The following is a 25033-nucleotide window of genomic DNA, read 5'->3' on the forward strand; positions in this document are numbered from 1 at the left end:
TTTTCATTTTCATCTTATTACATTATAATTCATCTTATTTTAGGATATCATTTTCCCAGACAGCAACATTTACTAATAATTGCCGTCTAATAATTGAGCCATTTGAACTATTCATCATCTGTTGGCATCCTAAACATTAAGTCAATAATACAGACCCATAAAAACCCTTTAGTTAATGACTGCATTCACTTTTATGGAAACATGCATGGGTCTCAGAGAAAGCGTGTGTTAACCCTCACTCTCACAGATGGGGTGAGGATTAGATGAGACCCTCACACACTAGCTGCAGCTAGTGGATAGAAATTGGAAATGACTAAATGGGGAGCAAAATAGAGCAAAAGTCCAACCTAAAAGCTTATTCACCAATAATAACTTCCCAGGTTGTCAAATAGCAATTCATAACGTTATAGTTTACTGACCTGGTGGATTGCGTTGGCTAACACTGCTTATACTTTCGTCCAGCCAGCTGCTGCTGTACGTGAACGAGTTCCGCTTGTGCGGGGTACCGGCAGATGACAGGCTTTCCTATAGCAGACGCGTAAATAGAAAACATAAAAGGTTTCATTTAGCTTGTCATTTGCTTTCACACTGTACTCTAGTGGTAGAGCCATTGACAACTCACATAAAAATAAATTACAATGATTTCTATTAGAATTGAATGTTCCTGTAAGAAATAAAACTCATCTCAGGAGTATTATATGGGTAAACTGAGCATGCTGGCTGCATCATGTGGTAGACCATGTGGGCGGGTTGTCCACTAATCATAGGGTTGTCGGTTCGATTCACGGCCCACATGACTCCACAAACCGAAGTGTCCTTGGGCAAGACACTGAACCCCAAGTTACTCCCTATGGCAAGTTAGCGCCTTGCATGGCAGCTCTGCTACTATTGGTGTGCGAGTGTGTGTGTGTGAATGGGTGAATGAGACACAGTGTAAAGCGCTTTGGATAAAAGCGCTATATAAGTGCAGACCATTTACCATGCAGACCATTTAGACCAGGGGTGACCAATGTTATCCGGAAAGGGCTGGTGTGGGTGCAGGTTTTCATTCTAACCAAGCAGAAGCCACACCTAAGCCAGTTGAAAACCAAGCTCAACTGATTCAACAGGTGAATCGGGTGTGGCTCCAGCTTGATTGGAATGAAAACCTGCACCCACACCAGCCCTTTAAGATTGGACAGCCCTGTGGTAGACAAATTAAGGTGTTACCAGTCCTGTGTCATAGTCTTCTGTAGCTTCATGCTCGTGGTCGTTCTCCTCCACCACACTTGTGAAGCTGCTGGCATTGGACGAGGACCGAGACAGATCGTGAGACTCTGGAATGGAGGAGGCTCTACACCACAGGGCCGAACTAAGAAGAAAACACACCCACATGCTTAATGGTCACTACAGCCAGTGTTACACTTGATTTTGTCTACATGTATTTGGAAGCAAGCATTGTTGGCACACTGGATCTCAGAAATGAATAGAACATACTGTCAATATGCAATACTAACATCAACAGTGGGTGCAAAAGTATATTATGTTAGTATGTTATGTTTACATTTACAGCATTTTATTATATTGTTACATCTTTTTGCACAACGTGTTACATCTGGCACTTTATCCACACTAGAACTGTGTATGGGTCGGCTCAGCACTGTCTTTTACTTTTAATCTTATTGTACTGTCCTGCGCTGTTTGCACACTTTATGTAGTCCTGTGTAGGGCTGTGCAGTACCATGTAGTTCTGTGTTGTTTTATGTAGCACCATAGTCCTGGAGGAACTTTTTCTTTCATATACAGTTGAAATGACAATAAAGCCACATGACTTGAAAAAAAAGAATACCATGCTGTTACACAAAGTCAGCAGCAGACTGAAAATGCTATAACAGCAACCACAAAAATAACAGGAAGTTTTGAAACTAACAGCTTGCCCACAATTACCCACACTGCATGACATCTCCTTGCCACTTCACAGTATTAAAGATGCTTGCAAGAGTAGCTGGTGTGAAATCACATATTCGAGGGACTATATGAATGTTTTGACTAAGGCCTGCTCCCTTGTGGACAAAGTTTGTAATCTTCCAGAATAACAAAGGCACACAAAATACAACTCACAGTGCATACACATAGGTGTGTTCAACCACACAGTGATGTATAATGCTTCCGTAAGACAAACCACCATGTAACTATGAATTTCTATAATTATATATTTTTGATCACATACACAGTTGCAATCAAAATTATTCAACCCCTATTGCAAATCAGGTGTATTGTCAAAATGTACAGACTTTCAGCTGTTTGCAATGAACAAATCAAACAAAAGCAGTTGAAATAGTTCAAAGCAATGAATGCTTCAAGTGGTTTCCCCAATTTAAACTGAAAATGCAACTTATAATGACTTCAGTTTCAAAATTATTCAACCCCTTCATGGCAAGCATCTTTAGTACATAGTAGAGCACCCTTTTGCTGTTATGACCTGCTGCAAACGAGATGCATAGACAGACACCAGCTTTTGGCAGCGTTCCTGAGGAATCTTAAACCATTCCTCATGAGCAATGGCCTCCAGTTCAGTAATATTCTTGGGTTTGCGTGCTGCAACCGGCTTCTTCAAATCCCACCAGAGATTTTCTATGGGGTTCAAGTCAGGTGACTGTGATGGCCCTGTAGAATCTTCCAGGACTTCTTCTGCAACCAAGCCTTGGTGGAATTTGAGGTATGCTTGGGATCATTGTCCTGTTGGAAGGTCCAATGACGCCCAAGCTTCAGCTTCCTCACAGACGGCATGACGTTTTCTCCTAGGATTTCCTGATACTTCTATGAATCCATCTTGCCTTCCACATGCTGCAGGTTTCCAATGCCAGAGGATGCAAAGCAGCCCCAGAGCATCACAGAGCCACCACCATGCTTGACTGTGGACAGTGCTCTTTCTTCATTCTTCTTCCTCCAGACATACCGCTGATCCATCATGCCGAAAAGTTCCAGTTTTGTTTCATCGCTCCACAGAAAAGAATCTCAAAACTTCTCAGGCTTATTTATATGATTCTGAGTCGACTTTTCTTGTGCTTTTGGGTCAGTAGTGGTATATGTCTTGGAATTCTGGCATGGAAACCTTCTGCGTTTAGTACGCGCCTTACTGTGCTCACTGAAATCTCGGTGCCTGTTGCCACCAAGTCTTGCTGCAAGTCTTTTGCAGTCACTCGAGGGTTTTTCACAACCTGCCTTCTCAGAAATCTGGTTGCAGCCGTTGATAGCTTCCTTTTTCTGCCCTGCCCAGGTATTTGTGTATTTTCTGCCCCTATCCAGTTCCGTTATTTCATGTGTTCCAGCTCAAGCACACCTGGTGCAACTGATGAAGTCCTTGATTAGTTGCATCAGGTGTACTTGGGACAACACCTGTTTTGTATATTTGTGCTGTTGTGAGGGATTCTGTTCAGGGGGTTGAATAATTTTGAAACTGGAGAAGCCATTACAAGTTGCATTTTCAGTTGAATTTGGGGAAACCACTTGAAGCATATTTCAATTGCTTTTGTTTGATTTGTTCATTGCAAACAGCTGAAAGTCAGTAAATTTTAACAATAAACCTGATTTGCAGTGAAGGATGAATAATTTTGATTGCAACTGTATATAATATATAATATATATATTATAACAAATAATTGTGCCTTGTTCATATGGTTACTCACTTAGTCCTGGTGGTAGGCATCTCAGGCGAACTGTGATTGGAAGAGTTGTCAATATTGGGCTCATGCAAGGCATGGCCACTATCGGGTATCTTTTGCGTGCTGGGAGACACCTCCCTACTGCTGCAATATAAATAATGAAAATTTCTGCACTGTCAGCATACACACAAGAAAACAAATTGGGCTTTGTTTTCTTTGCTGTTCTTACCTTCTCTCCTGGACTTCCTGAATATTCTCAATGCCGATTGCGCTGCTCCTCCTGGAACTAAATGGACCCGATTTCTTTCGGGTTGGACTCTTCCCGGGGATGATCAGAGACTACAGAGGAGAAATCAAGAAACTGTCAGAGATTGCTTTTATTTGGGGATACCAACTAAATACCACACATACAGCAACCGATTTCTGAAATACTACTTTTTTATATAGATTGTTGTATTATATAACCACGTTTAGGATGCAAATATGACTATATTGAAGCTGATGTTCCATTCAAAGTACTGTAGCCGGAAATTCAAATACAGCTTTTGTCAGCTTGCAAAAAAAAGGTTATGTACTTGTTGCCATGGTGGTTACTGCAGTGTAAAGCTCCATCTGCAACACAGTCCAACATCCTGCCTGGATCAGTTTAGTGTCATAGTGCATAGCAATAACGATGAGTGACTGCAGTTTAGTTCCGGTGTTACTCTGTGTTTAATATTCCACTGATTAGAGGTGGGACTCTCTTGGCAACTTACTATTTTACTCAATTCATTGTGCCTGAATTCAGAGGCAATAAAAACCAAAAAAGCTCTTTTTGTTTAATTGGAAACTCACATTTTTATTTTTATTTCCGTTAATGTTTTTTCACAGATAGTTTTAGTTTTCATCAAAGTTTTTGTTAACGATAATAACCTTGCTGCCCTACTCACATTGCATGTCAGTTTTCATGAAGTAAAGTACAAGGAATACTCACAATGCCGGGTGTTTTGGGGATATCTGGGGGATTGTGGGTAAAGCTGCCACTGTGGCTGGTAGAGACAGTGTGGGACTTCTTGTTGCTCAGGCCCATAGCATCCATAGACTGACTCCGACTGCGAATTACTTTCTACACACAGAAACATACACACAGTAGGAAAACTCAACACAGGGGGTCAGGCCGGTACATAAGGATTGGTAAGTAGTAGGATGAAAACATGTGAACAAACACTCCTGGGTCATTTCCTCTTCTGACACTGAAACGCTTTAAAAAGTTAAACACCCTGAGATATAGATAAACATACCTTAAAGGACTCAAAGAAACCACCACCTCCACCTCCTCCTCCATTCTCCAGTTTTTCATCTTCTCCTCCCAGTCCCATCATGCACTGGCTGTTCACATGCAACTCCTCATACAATGTCTCCAGCAGAGCAGAGCGTGTTCTCTCCTGTACATAAACACACACAGTGCAGTAGGCTACTCACACAAACAAACCCTCATATTATCTCACACATAGAGCTTGGTTAAAGGTAAATGTATATGATGTTTATAACTTATATCCAAACATATACAGCAAATACTGCTTCAGTGTTTCCTCCAAAAGAACATGCATGTGTGCTATCTAGTTGGACGACCTGAATTCTAGTGCAATAGAGGGAGCTTTCCAGGGAAAAGATCATCTTTCTCTTGCTCACATGCACACTTGCTTGCTCACCTCCAGTTTAGCAAACTTCTCGGCCTTACAGCAGGAATACTCAGCGTTGATGAGTTTTGTCAGCAGGAACTCGTGGAACTCTGGACTCTAGTCAGGAAACAGATATCAAGCATCATATCATACAGATCAGCTTTTGTTAGTTGCACGAATCTTTTTATTGAAATAAGAAATAAAACCACAGTGGATCTATGCGTTTGAAATGTCTCTCACTTTTCTGAAAATGGCTGGGTCTGGGAGAGGAGGCCCAAAGAAAGGCACATCATCTCTCGAAGTCACTGATACCTGTAATGAAAGGCAGGGAATACGTAAGCAGATTACGTAGAACATACAGAGATATTCTTAACAAAAAGATGACATTAAAATGTAATTGAATACATACTGTAGGTATAAGCATGAATATATATATATATATATATATATATATATATATATATATATATATATATATATATATACATATACAGTAGATACTGAACAACTTTATATCAAGAAAGAATGTGAATATTTTACTGAACACAGTATATTCTGTAACGTCCACATAACAACCAGTTATGTCCACATAACCATCAAGTCACCTTGTAAAGAACGTTGTCTGTACAGGCATTCTCCACTTGCACCACCACATAAGCATGCAGGAAATTGGATGCAATCATATCTGGTACAAATGGTGTGTTTTCCTCTTGAAACACGACAGCTACAATGTCATTTCCTATATGCCTCTTCCTCTGCAGCTGGAAGCAAAACACATTGCATCTTTTTATTTTTCATTACTGTGTTGCAGAAATGAAAAATAAATGGATGGATCACACTGTGAACAACAAAATGAAGGTTTTTCGTTGATTAAATTCTTTTACAGTTTGAATTCTAATGTGAGAAACATCAGCTGATGTTGATGGCTGAAGTTGGTTGACTGCATACATAAAAAAGGCTAAACAGGTGTTGAGCGCCTGGGTGTTTTGTGGGAGTAATTCAACCCCCTGAATAGAATCTCTCACAACAACACAAATATGCAAAACAGGTGCTGTCTCAAGGACACCTGATGCAACTAATCAAGGGCTTCATTAGTTGCACCAGGTGTGCTTGAGCTGGAACACATGAAATACCTGAACTGACTAGGGGCAGAAAATGCATGAAATGGAAGTTATCAACGGCTGCAACCAGATTTCTGAGAAGGCAGGTTGTGAAAAACCCTCGAGTGACTGCAAAAGACCTGCAGCAAGACTTGGTGGCAACAGGCACTGAGGTTTCAGTGAGCACAGTAAGGCAAGTACTAAACGCAGAAGGTTTCCATGTCAGAACTCCAAGACGTACACCACTACTGACCCAAAAGCACAAGAAAAGCCAGCTCAAAATCATATAAATAAGCCTGAGAAGTTTTGGGATTCTGTTCTGTGGAGCGAACTTTTCGGCACGATGGATCAGCGGTATGTCTGGAGGAAGAAGAATGAAGAAAGAACACACTGTCCACAGTCAAGCATGTTGGTGGCTCAGTGATGCTCTGGGGCAACTGGAGAAATCATTATAAGTTAACCACTTAAGTTAATCATTATAAGAAACCACTTGAAGCGTTCGTTGTGTTGAAATATTTCAATTGCTTTTGTTTGATTTGTTCATTGCAAACAGCTGAAAGTCTGTCAATTTTGACAATAAACCTGATTTGCAATGGGGGTTGAATAATTTGGATTGCAACTATATTTGCTAAACACATTTGACAGCTAGTTTTTTTGCCACACAGTAGGTATTTAATCAGCACTCTAGCCTGCACTATAGTATCACACTTGTACCAAATCACCAATAGAACTTTATAAACCATCGTTCCATGTACGAGGAGGGACCCATTTAAAAATGTTAAAAACTTATAACTTTTCTCATTAATCCCCTTCACAGTGCAGGTGCATTGTCATGATCCACAAGATCCAGTTCAGGGTACACCACTTCTCCAGACATTTTTTTGCTGATGCTTTAAAATCGCTTAGGTGTGCTGAGGTGCGAACACAGAGTGATTTTACATTGAAGTGCTTAGGTGTCCACGGGAAAGCATCAGGAAAAAAAATGTCTGGAGAAGTGGTGCACCCAGAACTTGCATCACGAAAATGCACCTGCACTGTAAAGGGGATTAAAGAGAAATGCTTTATTTCTTTCTTTCTTTTTTTTTTTTTTAACACAAGGTTTTTTTGAACAATTCCAGGAATTTTTGGGTCCCATGCAAAATTTCTGCATGCTGGGTGTTTCCAGCCATTGATGCACATTTAATCCACTGTATGTTTGCTTAACGATCCACTCAGAGAGAGTGTGTTTGCTGAGTGTCTACAGTAGCTCAATATTATCCATGTCAAAATACTAGGTGATGTTTACTCTCTGATTAATCTGACAGAAGGTGCTGAAACAGATGGCTTGCAATGGCCTGTTGTTCAGCACTGTGTGATGTGGTGTCCTAATTAACCAAGCATATGGGGATATGTGGCCACAGAACAACGCCCGGAGCTCATTTCAAACAACTCTACAAACAAGTTAAAATAATACTGAAATTTACACTAGCGAGCCACATGAAATAGCTTTGATCTTAGTGAATACATTTTGTCTTTAAATCTTGTTCAACCTAAGACCTTAATCGTGGGAAGAATTATTTTATCCACTGCTATAAGATGGAGAATACAATAATAAAAAAAAATATAGCATAAACAAAGCAAAGCAGTTTCACAGATGGCCCAATAAGACATTCCTTACCTGCTGTGAGTCTCCTTCAGTATAGGGTAGTTTGGTGGACACATGGAACATAATCTCCTTGCTGTGGAAATTGTGATACACTGACTCAGTTCCAGTCTGGCCATGTGTAACATCAAGACCCCCACGAAACCTGGAATATGGACATGATCACAATCGGCAAGTTTAGTATAAAAGTTACATCAACATTTATGCGGGGAAAGTTTCTCCTATTCAGAGTTGGTTTATGCATACACTTAAGTTGATTTTATGAGCACCCTATTCAGATGGGATAGTATTTTTCAGTAGTGTGCAGACCATTGTACAACACAAGAACACTTTAAGCTCCCCAAAAAAATCAGGGACGAAAAATGTGGATTGAAGAGGCATATCGCATTTTTTCCCCTTTGATGTCAAATGTAATATGATCCAACAAACATAATTTAAAACATAAACAATAAAAAAGACTAATATGATTATTATATGAATGAGAGGATAGCAAAGACTGAAATTAAAATGTAATAGGAGATTAATATATTTTCCATTATGCAATAGTACTATGAACAGTTTTAGTAGTAATTATCACATTAATCACAGCAAATTTGGTCGACATGGCTGACAGTGATAAAAAGACTGTCTTAAAGGTCTTAAATTGTGAAAAAGACCTTTCACAATTTAACATTAAAGATAGACAATTAAGCTACCGTAGACAACTTGACATTTATCTTAAAAGACAGTTACCCTTTAAAGTCATGTAGCTCAATCTTCTCCCCCAAAAACTCCAGGAACTCAATAAAGGCTGGACTCTCTTCACTGTTCCCAAAGAGCTCCTCTTCTGATGTCTGTTGGAGACACAAACCTTTCAGAAACAAGGCTACTCTGTATTCTCATTATAATCCCAGGAAAGAAACAGCTAGTGTTTATTACCTGCCCAAACTTCTGATAGATGACGCCAAACTTGAAGTTGTTGCTGATGACATGTTCATCAAAGGTTACAATGAGCCTGGAAGCCTGTGGGAAGACACAGTACGGCTGAGGGTCAGAATGTGCCTGATACACAAGCAGTTATGTGGAAGTGATGATGAGTAGCAAAGACTAACCTTTGGGTAGAGGACTGGATAAAATCTGTCCACGTTTACTTCTTCACACACAAGCTAAAAGAAACGAATACTGTCAAATTCAAATGATCAAACACAATTCCTCATATTTCACATGGTGACAACTGTGTTTCTCCTACCTTTGCCATTTGCACAACGTTGGGGAACTCATTCAGGCAAGAAATGGGTATCACATCATGGTAGGTTTTAAACTTTGACCTAGAAGAGATTAAACAATTCTGTTTAATTTTCCTATTTCCCTTTAGATTTGCAAAGTAATGAAGGACTTGAAGGCTAAAAATGCCAGCTATGAAAAGCGCATGCTTGATCTATTGCATGTGAGGCAGCATGACACATCCATATCGAAGGACACATTGTAATCACTGTCCTTGTGGAAAAAAACAACACTTTTATAGAGGTAAATGATTAAAAATGGAATGATTAATGTTCGGTGAGAGAAAGAGAAAGACTAAGATAAATAGCTGAAGTCCCAAGAGAAAAAAAAAAGAGGACATAAGACAAAGACAGAAGTTTGTTGGCGTGATTTAAGACTGGCAGTTTGATGACTGAGAAACAAGCAGGTCCAGTTGTCAATGAATCCACTGTGCTATGTGCAGAGACTGAAAGGGATGAAGAATGAAGAGGTGCATGTGTTATGTGACAAACAGCTCTGTGCCACAAAGTGAGAATAATAAAATAAAAAAGAACGAGTGACTAGTTGTGCTGGCCAGAGATGAGATTGTGTGTGTGTGTGTGTGTGTGTGTGTGTGCGTGCGTGTGTAAGAGCATTACCTAAGCAGTAAGCGGAGGTGCTCTTGGTCCCCAATCACGTCATACTTCACTGAGAAGACAAGGTGTCCCAGTGATGTATCCACAGAGTAATAATTAAAGTGCTCCTGTAGGGAGTTGCAGGTGCACATGTTCACTCACACATACAACCTAAATACTCACGTCTATATTTTGCTATTGCTTGCACTTTAAACGTACTTTCTACACAGGTAGCATGTAGTTTTAAATATTTCATTAGATGTCTATTTGTTTAGCTCAAATTATATTTTACCAAATAATTATTCTTACAACTATGCATCAGAAAATAATCTTTACAATTCATTGATTAAAAACGTGTTGTTGCTTTAAAAAAAAACCCAAACAAACAAAAAAAATTAACACACACATCAAACATACCGTTATAATTTCCTATTCTCACCTTGCCCAAGAAATGTTTCCTATAGATTTTGGCTATGCTATTGCTCTCCAGTTTAATCTGGGAGGCTGAGCATGGGGGTGGCTCCTCTTGTGCTGGCATGGTACTGAGCTCGTGATTGGTCCCTTCAATCCAGTAACCACCAAACTGTGGCAACAGAATCAGTGGAAATGGGGCTTTACGTCCCAGCACCTGTCAATCATAATGAAATAAATGTGTATAGGTTAACTCTATGGAAGAATATTATGCAGTGTAAGTATCACATTGTATTTTTTTTATTATTTACCTCATGAACACTTGGATAAGGAATATAATCTTCTTCTGTCTGTTAAATAAACACAAAAGTGATTATATATTCAATTTACCAAATGTTCCAAAATAAGATATAAATATATACTATAATATATGGCCAAAAGTATGTGGACACCTGAATACTGAACATCCCATTCCAAAACCATGGACATCAATACTGAAATGTTCCCCCTTTGCTGCTATAACAGCCTTCTGAGGAGGCTTTCTACTAGATTTTGAAATGGGGCTTTGGGGATTTCCCCATTCAGACACAAAAGTACAAGAGGTTGGGCACTGATGTCGGCAGAGGAGGCCTGGGACACAGTCATCATTCCAATTTACTCCAAAGGTGTTCAGTGAAGTTGAGATTATGGTTCTGTGCAAGCCACACGAGTTCTTCCACTCCAAACTTATCTTTATGGAGCTCACATTGTGCACAGGGGCATTGTCATGTTGGAACAGGTTTGGACCCCTTAGTTCCTCTGAAGGTAAATTGTAATTCTACAGCATACAAAGACATCCTAGACAATTTTACGCTTACAATTTTGTGACAACAGTTTGGGGATGACCCTCACATGGGTGTTACAGTTAGTGTCCACATACTTTTGGTCATACAGTGTATGTAATAAAGCAGAAATATTCCAGTAGTCATTTATTAAGATCAGGTTATGCACAGTGCTTAGAATGGGTTCAGTGCACAAACACTCCCTTGCTCTTCTTAATACTGCTCCTACATTTCCAATTCATTCACTACACTCGCAGTAGCGTTATTATACATTCGGTTTCTGCAAGACCACCCAAAGATGAACGCCAGTGACAGATACGTAAGAATACTTACACTGCCCCTTCTAGCAAACTGAAGAAAGGCTTCAAACTGTATGTATAAAATAGGTATTTTTGTGTATGTATGATGAAGCATCATACATACACAAAAATACCTATGTTATATATATAACTGATATATACCTTTAGCTGCTGTCTCACTGTCTAACTTGAGAGCACGCCACTGCATTTTAAAACTGGACTGAAGACAAAAGTTCAAACCTCAGGAAATATGGAGAAAAATGGAGTGTGTGTTGGACAGTATGTGACCAAAAGTTTGTGGACACCCATATGTGGACCTTCCCAAACTGTTGCCTCAAAAGTTGGAAGCAGACACCTGTATGGAATGTCTTCGTATGCTGTAAAGCATAACAATTTATCTTCACTGAAAACAAGGGTTCCAAACCTGTTCCAGCAAGGTCCAAGAAGATAAGGTTTGCCAAGGTCGGTGTGGAAGAACTTGATTGGCTTGCACAGAGCCCTGACCTCAACCCCAATGAACACCTTTGGGATGAACTGAAATGTCGACTGCACCCCAGGCCTCTTAGTCCAACACCAGTGCCTGACCCCACTAATGCTCTTGTGGCTTAATGGGCAAATCCACACAGCCACGCTCCAAAACCTACTGGAAAGCCTTCCCAGAAGAGTGAAGGTTTTTATAACAGCAAAGGCAAACTAAGTCTGGAATGAGATGTTCAACCATACATTTGGGTCTGATGGTCAGGTGTCCACACACTTTTGGCTGTATACTTTATCGATTTACATAACCAAACTTACTTTAAGAGGAGGTGGAAGTGTGCATCTCTGCTCATCCATTCTGCTGTTCTGTAGAGCAGAAAATGAGAAAATGGGTCGGAACCCTTTTTATACACTCGCAACAAAATTGAGCTGTCAACTTATCTGCAAAGCAAGTATAAAATATATACATTCACCTCATCTTCATAGAATGTATAAAATACAGCTAAAAGCATTAGCAAAGGCTGTATAGTGTACAGAGATTGCACAGTGAGCAGACTGAAAGGTAATACATCATGAGCTTGAGAAAGGTACACGAGGATGGACACAGAAGATGGGAGAGTGTCACCAGCAAGGGCACAGCAACAAGCGAAGGTGTAAGAAGAGACAACATAGCATGTTGACTCTTTTGCTCAAGGGACTAGGTGCAATCTCTATTTACCTGCATCCGCTCAATCACAGCAAGTAAATCAGAAGTCTAGGGACCAATCGAGAGAGAGAGAGAGAGAGAGAGAGAGAGATGATAAGAAAGAAGTTTTCATTTCCAGAAATCTACACTAATTCTTTTTAGAAAATTCCTCCTGTAGGTAATCCCACCTTATACGAAGTAAGTAGTATGAAAAATAGCAGCAGGGGCATATAGATAAACTTCAGCTGGTAGTGCGTTTTTATTTTTTTTATTTATTTATTTTTTAAAAATAAAACAGAATCTGTGATAAATGAATCTATGATGTTTTTCTGAGCATGTACTCTTACATCATAGACTGTATTTTCCCTAAAGGCAATCATTACACTAGCTACTAAAATAGCTAATAATCAATAAGCATAATGAGGACAGCATCTATTAATTGAACCGTGATGGGCTTTAATCAGTAATTACAGTAATTATATTGTAAGGGCAGCTTTTAATTTCATGCTGACAAGCATTAATGAGATGACAGAGCAGACCACCACACCTATTTATAGCTTACTGGCACAGCGTAAATACCTTTAAAGCCTTAATACCTGATACAATTTCAAGCTCGTTTTTAACTTACATTTTCATTGCCTTGTGCCAGCATGCTTATGCAGTCTTCACCAAGAGTAAATCTGGGATTGTGACAGACCAGCAGTATGTATGGTTTTATATGATGGATGCTTTGGATAAACTGGGTGGCAGAAAGATTCTGGCAGCACCTATTAGTTTAAACTTTGCCAGTCAACAAAGAGTCGTACCCTTTAAACAAGGTGCGAGTAAAATACAAAAGCTTTAAATCACATATGTTAGCATGTAACTGTATTACATTATATCGGTGTATTGAGGGTAAAATTTGCTTTCAAATATAAGTTTCCCATTAGGATATCAAGTTCACACGGAGGGCAGGAAGATTTCAGGATAACAGACGTTCTTCTGTTTCCTTTGCCTCAATGATGCATTCTTTTGGAATCGTGCTTGCTCATTCAATTTTCTGCAGATGGCTTGGTTCTTAGTTATTATGGAGAGTTAAGCACAATGATTCCTACTGAATGAACTAACAATAAATGGATTGGTTAAACAAAGTAGAATTAACTACAAATATAAGAAAAAACTTGCATGAAAATAATATGAAATATTGACCAGTATTAGTGAATACTGATTATGACTAAAATATGTACTTTAATGGGATCGGTAATGATGGTGGAAGTCTTAACAGAGCACGTCTGGCATGTACAAAAAAATTATACTGTTATACTTACAGTGTGTAAATGCATAAGTGAACATACATAATTTATCAGTACATCCCAGTAAGGTAAAGTACCTAACTGCTAATGATCCCAGCTCCTACAGTGACAAATTGTGAAACTGTAACTCCAACATGCTTCTCCTTGTGGTCTGCTGATTCAGCTCAAACTGTCACATCCACACAGCCATAATGAAGTTGTGCGCTAAATTCACAGCATTTGCAAAAGAATTTTAAGAATCATTGATGAGGTTTCTCAACATGAAAGAGAAGAGAATTACTCAAGTCCACGACATGTCCACAGTCTTATTACACAATGTACTCACATCAGCGATAGTCCAATAGTACTTGTAGTTCTAGAAGTCGTTATTTCACTAGCACATGAAACTAGTTGAAGCAGAATCACTGAAGGTTGCTTGTTTTCCACCAATTTGTACAAGCTATTTAGGCACCTTATTAATAGTACCCCAAGCTTTAAGGGTGTTACCCATACATACATACATACATACATTATCCATCACTGCATATGCAGTCTCTGAATAAAGAGAAGTCTACTCACATCACTGTGTCGTCTACGCTGACGTGCTGCCTTAGCAGCTGGATTGATGTATATGAAGGATCTTCTGGCCATGATGAAGTTAGGCTAAAGAACACTGAAACGTCTGTGTATTGCCCTGTGGCTCTCTTGTTTGTTCTATGTTAGTGTGTTGTACTATGAGAACCCACAACTATAGAGTGAATTTTAAGAGTGACAGAAATCACTTCCTTAAACTGCAGCTACTTCCCTAAACATAGATTTCTTACAAAACATACAATGGTCACTAATACAAACAAAATTTGAGCTTTGTGTTGTTTAAAGTATATTTACCGTAGTGATTCATGTGTATAAGAGATGCATAAACTTCCATTGCACAAATAAGCTTTTTATTTCATATTATTATTTTTTTTATTGGCCTTAAGAACTGCATGAATTATCCTGAGAATGGCTTCTACAAGATAAAGGATGTGCTGTGCAGGGAGGTTGCATCATGCCACTGTACAGTACACCATTCAGAACATATAAAACCTTTGGTAAATGGTGTATTCTTATCAATGCTGAACTGATTTTCAGACTGTGGCCCAAATGTACTGGAGATAGGGTGACCACATGCAACCGGACCAAATGTGGGACAAGTACTAAGTTTGTGTGGGACAATGTGGGACATATTTCTGAAATCCAAAGGCCTACCATTTTCATGTCTATCTAAGTGAATAAGTAACATGTGCACTCTGCCCATTTCTATGTATTTATATTTATGTCTTTTGTATCAAACAATGCAACAAAGAGAAACATTACTGCATAAAAAAGTGGAAAAAAAGGATTTCTATGGCTTGACCTCAGATGTGCCCATTTTGAGTAAAAACTGACAGCCCTTTGATGACAGCCCTGCCCCCTGGGGACGCTTACTTCATCAGCCATGCAACTGATGTTTTCCGTCTATTTCAGTTTATAACTTACTGGTAGAATAGTTATATTGTAGAAACCCTAAGTGTAACACTTTCTCAGATTTGTGTAGGGAATGGGGAAGCTGGAGGCAGGCTTGAACCAACTGAAAACGCGCTATATTCTTTATCTTTCACTTTCACTTTTCAGCGGTTTTATTTTATAGACACACAAGTGTGCACACACGGCTCTGTGCTGGTTGGCTCCCTCTGTCTTTCGAGGCGCTCGTCTCTCCCGTTTTTATTCTCGCCTCAGCTAACTGCAACACAGAACATTCATAAGTACAATTCCCCGGAGATGTGCAATCCTTACCACTCACCCTCTCCAGCTCTGCCCTCCATTCACAAACCCGCACTCGAACACGCCCCCACTTCCACTATTTAGCCCTGTTCACACCAGGACGATTTCCGCACCATGAAAAACGGTCTGGAAGTGTTCACACCCTGGCGTAAAACGCGTGGCGTCCAAGCGTCAAATTTATTTAACGTCGAGGGGTTTGTTTTTGGTCGTACAATGAGATTCGTGCTTTTGTTCATGCGCCCGGAGCTGCTGAAGTTACATAAAAGTATGACTTGGTGATGCTCAAGTACAAAACTGTCTTACCGACGAAGAAGAAGCCGAAATAGAAGCCAGAACCCACCATTTCAGTGAGAGTGCATAAGCGGCACACCCGAAATAAAATGCTCACTGCTAATAAACCCTTTTTCCTACACACATAAACAAGGCATTTTTTATGGCATTTTATGGTTTATAATATATGCTTGCATTTCAGTGTCAAAAAAATACCCATAACATAATAAATACACTTTATATATAATACACACACACAATTCAAGGTATATGTATATGTTCCTTGTCTATGTATTGTATTATAAAAATACCTTGTTTTGTGTGTGTATATTATACATATAAAGTATATTTATTATGTTATGGGTATTTTTTTAACACTGAAATGCAAGCATATATTCTAAAGCATAGGTTCTCAACCTTTTGTAACTAAAGCCCCCCCAAGCCCCCCCATCATGTGGCATGCCCCCCCCCATATTGGAGGAGACCAGGTATAATGATTATCTATTCTATATAAAATCTATCTATATATAACCTTTTTTGTTAGAGTTTTGATAAATAGATAAGAGTTTTGATAAATAGATTTATGATTTTTAAAAAATAACTTTTGTGACTTTTATAAACTATATAACGGACAGGTATGAAACATGAATGATCAAAAATGTTTCTGAACACTATAACTACTTTGAACAAGAGAACTAGGTTGTAATAACGTGTACTATTTTACATGTAAAACATGTTGCATTCTATTCGTCTTGCATTTTAAAAACATTCGCATAAGAATTATGTAAATCGGGACGAAGGGCAGATTTCATTAGCCATGACATTGTTAAATCAATCAGTGGGACACCTGCACTTGCTTCTTTTTACATTCATGTCTGTGTCAGCTGAGCTGCTATGCGATCAACGGGATTTGCTGCCCCGGTGTTCTGGCAATCTGTCATACCTCTCAGAATGTGCTACCCACACGCACTGAACCACTGTTCTAAACTAAAGAGGACTAAAGAGGAGAGGGACCATCTGGCTTTTTATCAGTGCTCAGTTCAAAAGCCTGCATCTCTGATGGTATGGGTGTGTGCTAGTTCCTATGGAATGGGCAGCTTGCACATCTGGAAAGGCACCATCAATGCTGAAAGGTATATACAGCTTTTAGAACAACATATGCTTCCATCCAGATTCCGTCCCATCTTTACTTCTGAGAGACTTTGCCTCTCTAAGATACTCTTTTTATACCCAATCATGTTACTAACCTGTTGCCAATGAACCTAATTAGTTACAAAATGTTCCTCCAGCTGTTTCTTTTTAATAACACTTACTTATCCAGCCTTTTGGTGCCCTGTCCCAACTTTTTTGAAACATATTGCGGCTATCAAATTCAAAATTACCTAATTTTTTCCTTAAAATGGTACATTTCCCCAGTTTAAACATTTGATGTGTTTTCTATGTTCTGTTGTGAATAACGTATGCACAGTAAAATCTCTAGTGCTGAATTAACACCCAGAGTGTTCATTTGAGTCCAGTGGACTTATATAAACACTGTAGGGTGTAAATTCAACACTCTGGGTGTTAAATCTACACTGGCGATTTTGCTGTGTGGGTTTATGAGATTTGCAAATCATTGCATTCTGTTTTTAATTGACATTTTTTAATATTTTACACAGCGTCCCAACTTGTTTGGAATTGGGGTTGTAAAAATGGTCAGGCAACCTGTATGGATGTAAGATGAACTGACCCGAAAGGCAGATTTTTGCTAACAGATATTCACTCTCAGAGTCTCTGGGTAAACTGAGGATACAGAAAAGGGCAAGAAAAAAAAAAAAAAGCACAGCAATAAACATGACAAAAAATGAGACAGAGATACCAAGCATTCCACAAAAGAAAATCGCATACTAAATTTGGTGTGACAGCTTCTGTGTTACTTTGATTTAGAATTGAAAATTGATTTAGACAAAATTTCAGACCAAGCAAACGGTCAACTGTAGACTGTGAGTCTAAAAGGAATAATTAGCATAGAAATTGCATAAACTGTATATAATGTGACATTTTCCATGCAATTCCATGCTTCAGCCACCCTACTAATTAAGCATCAATTCCACTTCTATCATCATCTTGAACACCACTTTGCTACTGAGTGCTATAGAATACTGCGCTTTTCCTCACTTAAAAAAACTGCTTCACAAAAAAAGCACCTCAGAACTGCGGGCTTCTTTATTCGAAGTAGCAGATAGACTTCATGATAATTCTGTGACAGCCTAAAATGTTCCCTTCACGTCCACGTTAATGGCTCTACAGGATGTGGAGGCACTGATGGAGGGATAAAGGAGTTTTAGAGAGTTAATGGAGATGAGAATGTCTCACGGGCGGGAACAAAGGCCCTGTCTGAAGCTGAAAACTCACAATCTTACTTAACATCACATTTATAGGCTTAGAAAACAAAAAGGGCTCTTTAAAGAGTGGAAAGAATGAAAGGTTCAATAGTACTGGGTAAATATCAGACATTCAATTTCTAACACGAAAGGGTTAAAAAGAAAAAAGATGTATAAAACTGGTCTATAAGACCATTGCACACGGGCAGTCTAACTGATGACCAAAACAAACATGCTAATTCTGTAACAACCTGCAGAAATTTGAACAGTTCTGCTTTTTTTTATGTACTGAAGACGGTCCTATATAAACTTACTACTTAAACTTAACCTTAACTGTGCATTCAAAAAAAACAGGATCAAGGTTACGTAATGGTTATTGTGGCTGTGACAGAGGACAAAAAGTTTTATTAAAAAATTTTTTTTTTTTAATGTTTATTTTTTTTTAAAATGGTGTTTTTAACAAGACTATGGCTGTCCGCATCATGCAATGGATGTTTTAATGTGGTTATGGAATTAATTATAATTTCATCTGCACCAGAATTTAGTGGCATTTCTTTTCTGCTAACATCCATCCATCCATTCATCTTCTATACCGCTTATCCTTTTTTCTGCTAACATTTTTAGATTAAATGTCAACTGGAAACTTTCCATATGTGATCCATATTCAATCTTTCTTTTACTGTGAAATTCATATGACAAACACAACTGCACAAAAATATTCTTTTTTTTTTACCTTTCATTTAATTAATAAAACATGCCCCCACTCTAGTTGAACCTAAACGTGACTTCACTGCAGAAATTACAACAGCTTGCCAAGGACAGTACATGCCTCTAAGGTGACACTCTCCCTTTAGAAGGAAAACTGGGACGGAGTGAAGAAATAAAATGTTTTTTATAGCAGAGATAAATAGAATTAAGGAAGAATGAAGCAGACTTGGCAAGAGTGAAATCTGAGTGAAATCAAAAAGAGAAAGTCAGTAGTCAATGTGATGAAACAATCTCTGTACAAATGAACCAAGTGAACATCCTGAAATTGTAACACCGGGGGAAAAAAGAGAAGTGAGTGAAGGAAAGAATAAGACAGTGTCTCTTACCTTTAGAAGTGCAGAAAGAGGGGACAGGAGTAATGAGTGGGTCAAGTGAGTAGACTCTAATGCGTTAGATGTTTGAGACACTCTGCCATCGCTTTTCCTGTGGAAAGAGAAAACACACACCTCTTCAACACAAAAGCCGCAATTTATAGTAACACTGGTCAGAATTAGATACAGACCCGTGTAAGATAATATATAAAATAATACGCATGTGAATGCAATCTTCAGGCTTGCATAGAGAGCTAGAATAAGCAGCTGGATGGGAAAATAAGCCCTCTGTTTTGTTTTTCTCACTTTCCCTGTCAGAAAGGTCTATTATTAGCTGAAGCCTGAATCCAGAGGCTCAAACCAAATGCATTATTTCACACAGCACTATAAACTAGTAACTAGCACTGCGATTTGTTTCACACTATGTACTACAGTAGCACAGAAGTTAGCAGTGATACAGAAATTACTTCATGTGATCAAGTGTCCCGTCACTTGCAAGTCCACATAATGTGATTCACTACAGCTGGCAAATACGAGTAAATTTCACAAGCCTGTAAAACTGTTTGCAATACACACAACCAAATCACTGAGAATAAACATACAAGGCAGTGAGGCATAAATATTTGGTGTGTCACATGAATTTGCATGTGACAAATGATTTTGATGATGACTGAATGATTTTTTGAACAACCCAGGTCACATTAAACAAATTTAGGCTGCAAATAAATTGCTGTGTTTAAGTGACGCGCACGCGCCCGGCCATACACATGATGTAAAAGAAATTCATTCACAAAATTCACAAAATGTGATTCATCAGACCATATGCAGCACACTGTGGTGCACTGTGTTCTGACACCTTTCTATTAAAGACAACATTAACTTTTTCAGCAAATTTGTGCTACAGTAGCTCTTCTATGGGATTAGACCAGACGGGCTAGCCTTCACACCCCACGTGCATCAATGAGCCTTGACTCCATGACCCTGTTACCAGTTCTCCTTCCTTGGACCACTTTTTGTAGGTACTGATCACTGCATACCGGGAACACCCCACAAGACCTGCCGTTTTGGAGATGCTCTGACCCAGTCATCTAGCCATCGCAATTTGGCCCTTGTCAAAGTGCTCAGATCCTTACATTTGCCCATTTTTCTTGCTTCCAACTCATCAACTTCGAGAACTGACTGTTCACCAAAAATATGTGTAATCCTTGGCTCTTTGGAATTCATATATCTCATAGCCATGCTCATTAATTAAATCACATTGGACATTGAAAGCAATGAGCCTTCCACTGATTAAGGGGGCAAAATAGTCCCAAAAAAGAGTGGTAACTTTACACTTGTTTGTAAATGGTTTAAATATAGAAGAGGTTTTGCTCAAACTGCAAAAAGCAACTGAAACAGAAGGTAGCAGCATGACTGTCCTCTTTCACCATTTACAACAAAAGCATCTGGTTCAATATGAAAAATTATGGGGGGTACGGGAGGGGGGTAACCTGTTTTCCAATTACAATTACTGTCTGAAATCCCTTTAAAATTTAAAACCCTCTCACCTTTAAACTTACTGAAAGGTGTGTTTTGTGTGCCAGCCTTCTGAGTTCTCTTGATTAGTAAATACTTTTGAGTGAAAGGAGTTTTTGATTGACAACAATCATGATGCCACTCTCAAAGTTTTAAGAGAGACAGGGCATGTCAGTGTGTTTAAAATCGTTGTGCATGAAATTGCTAAATATTTTACAGTTCGACTCGGAAACCTGATGGACAGGGGTGTTTTGCCTCCGATGTGCCATCTAATAAATGGCACTTTTAAATCTTCTGCATGTACATAGGATATGCAGCGAGAGTGTCAACAATGCCGCTCGCACTACCGGTGTTTCTGCACATGCAAGAATAATCATGCAGCAAATAGATTCCTCTGCTTCACTTCACACCACCCCATTGTGACTTTTTTTTTTCTTCCTATTTTCTGATAGGAAAATAACTATCAGACAAGAAAAAGAATCTGAGGCTATCATGGGCACAGGCTCACAGAAAATGGACAGTTGGAGATTATGAACACAACATAACCTGGTCTTTTTCCAGTTTTCAACTGTCCAGTTTCTGTGAGTCTGTGTCCATGATAGCATGATGGCTGACAGGAGTGGAACCTGATGTTACACCTGATGGTCTTCTCTGTTGTAGCCCATGCACTTCAAGATTTGATGTGTTGTGCATTCTGTGATGCTTTTCTGCTCAGCACGGTTGTAAAGAGTGATTATTGGAGTACTATAGACTTCCTGTCAGCTGAGACCAGTCTGGTCATTCTCCTCTGATCTCTCTCATCAACAAGGTGTTTCATCCTCAAAGGATGTTTTTTTGTTTTTCGCACCATTCTGTGTAAACTCTAGAGACTATTGTGGTGTGAAAATCCCAGGAGATCAGCAGTTTCTGAAATACTCAAACCAGCCCATCTGTCACCAACAACCATACCACAGTTAAAGTCACAGAAATCATGTGACCATTAGCTGATATGATGTGAACATTAACTGAAGCTCTTGACCTGTATCTGCATGATTTTATGCATTGTGCTATGGCCAAGTGATTGGCAAATGAGATTCAATTCAATATTATTTGTGTAGCGATTTTTACAATGGACATTGTCTCAAAGCAGCTTTACAGTAACATATAAACACACGATACAGATTTTAAGTGTGTGAATTTATCCCTATTGAGCAAGCTGGTGGCGACGGGAAAAACTCCCTAAGATGACGTGAGGAAGAACCCTTGAGAGGAGTCAGACTCAGACGGGAACCCATCCTCATCTGGGTAACACCGGATAGTCCATCCATCCATCCATCCATCTTCAACCGCTTACTCCTTTTCAGGGTCGCGGGGGAACCTGGAGCCTATCCCATGGAGCACACCGGATAGTGTGAAAGTAAAATAAAGTTCATTATGGTTTTAACATGAAGTCTTTGTTGAACTAGTCTACTGTTCACCAAAGGAGGCCTGAGTACAAAATTGTATGGGGTAACTGCAGTCCCAAGGCCATAAATAACTGCATATATGAGCAGGTGAACAGGATTTCCTATTAAACTGACCGATGTGTATGCCACTGACATAATAAAATGTTCAAATGTCACAGCAGTCCTATATGATCCAAAAGTCCAACATCAAAATTCATAATCTTCATTTGAACCCCTGGGCTACTAAAAAAATAACTTGAAGAACTACATACAGCCTTTAAGAAGCTGAATAATTTGCCCCGAAAAACAACTTAAGCACCCGTGTAAGCTGACCCTGAATCCCCCACATAAATATTGATCTTTTAAACTTAAAAGTTGCAAACACTGAATATGACTGCTGTACACAGCTGAGGAAGATACACAAAGTACTGGTGTATGTCTGAATACGGGTGGAACAAGAGGATGAAAGGTGCAGAAGTGGAGGCGTGTATGAGTGTATATGAGTGTGTGTGTGTGTGTGTGTGTGTGTGTGTGTGTGTGTGAGTGTGCTGTTTGAATTTTCATTTTATTTTAGCCAAAATTCCATCAGGTATTTTTGTGCTTTGCATCCCAATTCAGTTCAGAAGCGAAATTACTAAAAATACTGGAAGCAGCACGTAAATGTCCATGTCTTTTCTCAGTTAGTTCAGCCTGGATACTGTTTTACAGTCAATACTGTCAACATATAAAGTCCTTATATTGAGTCCTTCACAAAATACAGTCTATGCAAAGCAGTGCTACTCTGAGGACTTCTGTTAGCTGCAACTGCTCATAGAAATGATTGTAATTGCGCTTTGAATGACTTAGCAATGAGATATGCGAGACATGAGCGTGCGTACCTGAGCAGTGTGTGGGTGGGTGTCATGATAAAATCACTGCACCATTTGCTACACTACTTTCCAGAGAGAGAGAGAGAGAGAAATAAAGAGGAAAAAGCATAGATTTTTCCCCACGTTTTTGTGCTTCTGATTGCAACATACTGCAGATATGCACACGTGTGGATTAACCCTTTAAACTCCCACGCTAACACTCTCTCTCTCATAACTACATACTGTACCTTTTCTTATGCCTTTCACTGTACTCCAGTTATTGAATAAAGTGCTTATTAATAACAACTAGACAATAACTGAGGCTTAATATGCAGCCACACAAAATTCTTGTAAACCACACAGAGTAACATATAAGAAATTAAATATTTTTCAAAGACCCTGCGATGGATTGGCACCCTGTCCAGGGTGTACCCCGCCTTGTGCCCGATGCTCCCTGGGATAGGCTCCAGGTTCCCCGTGACCCTGAAGGAAGGATAAGCGTATAGAAGATGGATGTATGGATGGATATTTTTCAAAGACATAACAGTGTAGCATACAGTCACTTATCATGTCTTGTTCATTAACTACTTCAATAGTGCTGACTGACTAACTATTTACACCACTGCTAAATACTAACATCTGCCCATATTAGAGCGAGCGAGAGAGAGAAAGAGAGTGAGAAAGAGAGAGAGGATACTTACTCCATAGCCGAGAGCACAAATCAGTGCTGAGCAATCTGTTCAGCACACAACTAAAGGACAGACGAGAGATAGAACTACTACTTCTCTCTCTCTCTCTTTCTGAACTGTCTCACCACCAAAGCATAGTATTAGTATTAGTCCTGCCTAAGTGTGCAATACTAAGAACAGCACTGAGTGTATGTGAGTGTGTAATTCAAGCCACAATCCTTTTAAAAATCTGACTACAGTCTGACTACTTCTCAGTCCTCTAATGTATCCTCTATCCTCTAATCTACTTTAACGGGCCTGTATTGTGTAGAGCTTTCCCGGCTCCAAAACGCATCAGGAAATCCAGCATCCCAGAACAAACATCCCAGATCCTACAAACAGTTACCAGTGCCTCCAGGATTTTGTGATCACAGAAATGAATGCAAAATCAAGCAAACTCTGCGATATTCGGAGGAGCTTGCAATTTTTCTAAATTACCGCAGACGTTCTGCAGGTTTGGGCCAAGACGCGTCATGTGACATCATCACGACACGCATTCAGTCAAATACCTCTTCGATAACATCATAACAAAATATACATTTTACATTTACATGTAAACATTTCAGGTTCCAAACTCTTCCATTTGTCACAGGATCGGATTTTTTTCTCTGATATCCAGTCCATCGTTTTTGCTGGTTTCTGCCAGACACCGGTCCTGAACTCTAACTATAAGTTTTTCTTAATGCATGAATGCAATCTTAATTCCGTTAACCACAACTGAACATCTACATAAAGACATCTATAATCGTCCACAGCGAAAACGCCACCGCATCGCCACCAAGAACAGTCTTATACACTACACTGACACACTGCCAGACCTCACTGCGAAGACGTGCTAATTTGATTCCTTCTTTCTTCTTTCTTACCACAGATTGACTTTAAGCAGAACCACGCGTAGCATGCTGAACCTCTTGTTAATCGTGTTCTTTCTCCTGGACCCCAACATCATCCAGACTTGACACAGGTCAGAGACAGAAAACCAGGATGCACTTCTTTACAGAAACTTAGTTTTAAATTCGATTTCTCTGTCTGCACTTCAGTGAGAGAGACTCCAGTGACTGGGACCTGATTTCTGGGTTTATTGTGTGTGTGTTGGCTCATTCAGTCAGATGAGAGTGACAAAGCAGCCAAACCTG

The 25033-nt window shown here is 39.3% G+C and overlaps 1 protein-coding gene across 3 annotated transcripts in view; it reads right to left on the bottom strand.

The window, feature by feature from the left end:
- Positions 1 to 25033, bottom strand: part of rap1gapb (RAP1 GTPase activating protein b) — a 39464-nt gene that overhangs the window by 1568 nt on the left and 12863 nt on the right. The window contains exons 3-22 of one of the 3 annotated variants that reach the window (XM_053635819.1): positions 19398 to 19494; positions 12630 to 12665; positions 12230 to 12277; positions 10626 to 10664; positions 10343 to 10531; positions 9928 to 10031; positions 9276 to 9354; positions 9139 to 9192; positions 8966 to 9049; positions 8780 to 8880; positions 8063 to 8192; positions 5911 to 6066; positions 5546 to 5617; positions 5336 to 5422; positions 4925 to 5068; positions 4618 to 4749; positions 3874 to 3983; positions 3669 to 3788; positions 1210 to 1351; positions 420 to 525 (exon numbers count right to left, since the gene is read on the bottom strand). In XM_053635819.1, the coding sequence (XP_053491794.1) occupies positions 420 to 525; positions 1210 to 1351; positions 3669 to 3788; positions 3874 to 3983; positions 4618 to 4749; positions 4925 to 5068; positions 5336 to 5422; positions 5546 to 5617; positions 5911 to 6066; positions 8063 to 8192; positions 8780 to 8880; positions 8966 to 9049; positions 9139 to 9192; positions 9276 to 9354; positions 9928 to 10031; positions 10343 to 10531; positions 10626 to 10664; positions 12230 to 12277; positions 12630 to 12665; positions 19398 to 19494 (2030 nt within the window). Of the gene's footprint in view, positions 1 to 419; positions 526 to 1209; positions 1352 to 3668; positions 3789 to 3873; positions 3984 to 4617; positions 4750 to 4924; positions 5069 to 5335; positions 5423 to 5545; positions 5618 to 5910; positions 6067 to 8062; positions 8193 to 8779; positions 8881 to 8965; positions 9050 to 9138; positions 9193 to 9275; positions 9355 to 9927; positions 10032 to 10342; positions 10532 to 10625; positions 10665 to 12229; positions 12278 to 12629; positions 12666 to 13965; positions 14351 to 19397; positions 19495 to 25033 lie in introns of those variants that run through there. The other 2 variants (XM_053635821.1, XM_053635820.1) reach the window with 2 other exon arrangements.

The sequence above is a fragment of the Ictalurus furcatus genome, chromosome 11 (genome assembly GCF_023375685.1).
Source record: "Ictalurus furcatus strain D&B chromosome 11, Billie_1.0, whole genome shotgun sequence".
Classification (NCBI taxonomy): domain Eukaryota; kingdom Metazoa; phylum Chordata; class Actinopteri; order Siluriformes; family Ictaluridae; genus Ictalurus; species Ictalurus furcatus.